The sequence below is a fragment of the Antrostomus carolinensis genome, unplaced genomic scaffold (assembly GCF_000700745.2).
Source record: "Antrostomus carolinensis isolate BGI_N321 unplaced genomic scaffold, ASM70074v2 scaffold17460, whole genome shotgun sequence".
NCBI lineage: Eukaryota > Metazoa > Chordata > Aves > Caprimulgiformes > Caprimulgidae > Antrostomus > Antrostomus carolinensis.
In genome coordinates this window covers 13055-16616 of record NW_010289247.1, presented here as the reverse complement: position 1 = coordinate 16616, position 3562 = coordinate 13055, and the positions used below count along the sequence as shown (strand labels likewise).

At 44.1% G+C, this 3562-nt stretch overlaps 1 protein-coding gene across 2 annotated transcripts in view; it reads right to left on the bottom strand.

Annotated features, from left to right (window-relative positions):
* Window positions 1-218: 218 nt before the first annotated feature.
* LOC104526322 (excitatory amino acid transporter 4) overlaps window positions 219-3562 on the bottom strand; it is a 13253-nt gene continuing 9909 nt past the window's right edge. The window contains exons 9-10 of one of the 2 annotated variants that reach the window (XM_029085420.1): window positions 3288-3391; window positions 219-250 (exon numbers count right to left, since the gene is read on the bottom strand). In XM_029085420.1, the coding sequence (XP_028941253.1) occupies window positions 219-250; window positions 3288-3391 (136 nt within the window). Of the gene's footprint in view, window positions 251-3192; window positions 3392-3562 lie in introns of those variants that run through there. The other variant, XM_010169756.2, reaches the window with a different exon arrangement.

Here is a 3562-nt window from a genome sequence, read left to right as displayed (position 1 = left end):
AGGCTGGAAGGACCCTTTGCAATATCTCTAAACCAGAAAGCACGTGCATATATTATAAGCCAGAAGGGACCCTTGTGATCATCTGCTTCGACTCTCTGTATAACGCAAGCCGTAGGACTTCCCAGAATTAACTCCCATTTGAGATAGAGTCCAATCCAACATTTTTTTCTTCCAGTTCTTTGCCCTTTATGTACAGGAAGTCTCTTCAGGATTAGAATTCAATGCTTTCTTGAAAAGTTGGACAAATAGTCTGGGGGGAAAAAAAAAAAAAGAAAAACAAGATGCAGTTCAATGTGGACAAATAGAAATTACTGTACTTAGGTAACAATAATCAACTGCACAAACACAGGCTGGGAAATTACTAGCTAGGCAGCAGTTCTGCTTAAAATGATGTAGGAATTATCATGTATTACCACTGGAGTGGAGTCAATGCTATCATGCTGTTGTGAAAAAAACAAAGCAGTTTATTGAGTTTTATAAGCAGGTCTGTTCTTTCTGAAGGTTTAGACTCATGTCAGCTGAGCTCTGTTAATGATAAGCTAGTGCTGTCTTAGCTCACTACAGATACAAGCTAATGCAGTGTATCTTAAAACTCTTTGATAAAGATCCAGTCTTTAGATACAGCCATCTCATCAAAGTAAGAGTCTAACCTCACTAAGATTTAAGATCAGATGAACAGACTTGAATTTGCTGTATGTATGCATCATGGACAGTTAACCCGATCAGCTGATGCATAGCAAACTATGCATACCAAACTATGGGAACTTGAGTCTAAGATCTAAATCTTAATGTACATGAAATATTCTTTCCTCAGTGCTCAGCACTAATAAATCTTTAGTTGGTCTGTTGTGTCAAATTTTAGTTACTCCACTTTAAGAAAGATGTGGAACAGCGAGGAAAAAGTCCAGAGGAGAGGAACGTGAATGATTATTACCTGTGAGAGTATACTGGGTCTGTTTAGTCTAGAAAGGAGAAGAGCAGACATTATAATAGTATTCATACAAGATAAACAAAAATGCTGCAGAGAGGAGGATAATAATTTGTTATCCTGCTCACTTGCCCCCTGCTAGAGCAGATCTCTTGTCAGAATAAGCTACCTGCCTCCTACAGTCAGGGGACAGCCAGCTGCCTCCGGGTCTGGGGCCAACTACTGCTAAATGGAGCTACATACAGCACACTTCTATTTACGCTGCTCTGCTATCCACTTTTACGTGAAAGAGATGTCTTTGTCCGTTCATCTCAGATTCCCAGCAATCATCCAGCCCGTGAAAACCAGAATACTCTGCCTACAGGATGTGGAATGTGGCAATGCCAATATGTAATCCTGCAACTCCTGAAGAACCAAGAAGTGCCTCAGGATCTGGCTTTGGACATCTCAAGAGATGTGTTTTAGGAAGCTTTGTTAGTGCTGGGGAGCTAAGCATGGGCAGTTGGGCAGTTGTGGTTGGTAAAGTTGACTCCAGCTGATGCCTCTGAGGTCTTACTTCTTGAGGTCCACTTAGGTGCACCTGTGAGTATATGGCTGGGGCTTCTGGATGAAAAGAACTGGTGTGGAAAGACAGGGTAGAGGGGTTTAAGTGATACACTGGTTTTGGAATAATGAGCACACCTCAGGTAAAAGCTGCCCAGTTTAGATAGTTCAGCTGTGCAACAGGAGGCTGCTTGCTGCTGTTTCTGGGCTCAGCCATTCCTAAAGCAGGACAGCTGCACTGGAGTAGCCAGAAAACTGTGGATCCTTCCCATCTTCCTGTATTTTTCTAGACATTTTCTGGATGTTCATGGACCTGGATATTATGGAGCAAGCCCTGCTGGTTCTGTTCACTGGAATGAGAGATACAGGCTGAGTTCCTGGCCACGCCAGGGAAGGGGGATGGATCATGGACAAAGCAGGTCCTTACTTCTTGCTTGAGCCTCTGAGCTGTTTTGGTTGTCATGTGGGCTTATGTCCAAGTGTGTTAAACAGAATCTGAGCTCCATTTGGTAGGAACTGAGAAATCTGTCCTGAATTTCTAAGTCTGGGGTCTTACAAACTTGTACGAGTGTTGGGAAGTGATTGGGTACTGCCTATAAAAGATAAGAAGCTGTAGAAAGACAGAGATATTTCGATGCACGTTCTGGAGCAATGTGACTGAAGGGATGTCATTTCTGAAAATAGCCAAAGATGAGCAAAGGAACAGTTTCCTTAGGTGTCTTGTGATGAGGAGTGAAACTGTTTTCTGAGCAAATCTGGGGTGGTTCCCAGCATGGAGGTACCACCCAGCTGCTCAGGTGGGCAAACTTCTTAAACTTTGTGTTTCCTCTTCTGGTTTCACCAAGAGGAGAACAGCTTGCTTAAAGAGAAATTAAATTAACAGGTGTTTGGCAGAGCTTGGTAGAGGGGAGAGCTGTTTCAGAGGCTGAATAATGGATATAATAAATTCTTTAATTGTCTGCTGCTTTCACAATCCTTTAGCAGCTTCCACTAATGAAAAGCCTATCGACCGCTATTTGTGCCACCAGCCAGCACAGTAAGCCCTGTCCCTGCTGTATGGTCCCACATTCCTTCCTGGTATCTGCAGCCAGGAGGGTTGCCAGAGGAGTGAGAAGCTCTCAGGAAGCATCATCTGCATATCTGTGCAACCACCAGCACTGTGAGCAAGGAGGACACTGTGCTGATCATGAACACTCTTGCCAGTGAAGAGCTGAACAAGAGTGCTGAGGATCTCCAGAGATCTCCAAATGGCCAAAGCTAAAAGCTTTACCTGCTTAGGGGAAGCCACTGACCAAGTGAAGGCTTTGCAGCTGTATCCTGCAGATTGGAGTCCTCATGGCAACATTTTGGTGCCAGTCCACAGGTGATGGTGTCCCCGACACACCTTGACCCTTAGCTCTGCTCATACTTTAGCTCAGAATGAAGGAGCTCCTAGTCCAGCTTATTCACTGGGTCTTCTTTACTCATGTCTAACTCTTGGACATAAGAATGACTAAATCAGGCTTTTGTGGAATAAAACTTTCTTTGCAGTTTAAATTTTCTCCTCTTTAATGCCAGTCAGAAAGAGATGTGAGAGAAACAGGAGCAGGGAAGACTGCGTGTGGCAGAGCAGGGAGAAAAGTGTGCGTCTTGGAGAGTGGATCTTTCTCTGTCCTCCACTATGAACTTCTGTTTCAAGTCTTGGCTTTTTACAGCATTAACCTGCACTCTGCTGCTCGATTTCACAGTGCTGTCTCACTCCTGGGGTGCCTGTGGGTGTCCTTCTGTGGGCAAACCAGGTGGGAGAGCTGCTCTTTCTCCCCTATCACAGAATTACCAAGTTCGCAGTCCTGCGCATCTAGCTCATGCCGGGAGAGATGCTCCACAATGCCAGCCCCCAAAGAATCCCCCAGGACATTGGTGGTCGTTCTAAGGCGGTCCCTGAAAAATCAGAGAGAAAAATGAAATATAGCTTCTTAGTAACAGCAAAGGGGATGAAAACTATTTCAAGAAACATCTTCAGTGAAACTTTTTCTACTTTTCAAGTCACTCTAATAATTGACAGTTCAACATTGTCAGGAATGTATCTGTCAGAGAGCCTTGCTTGATGGA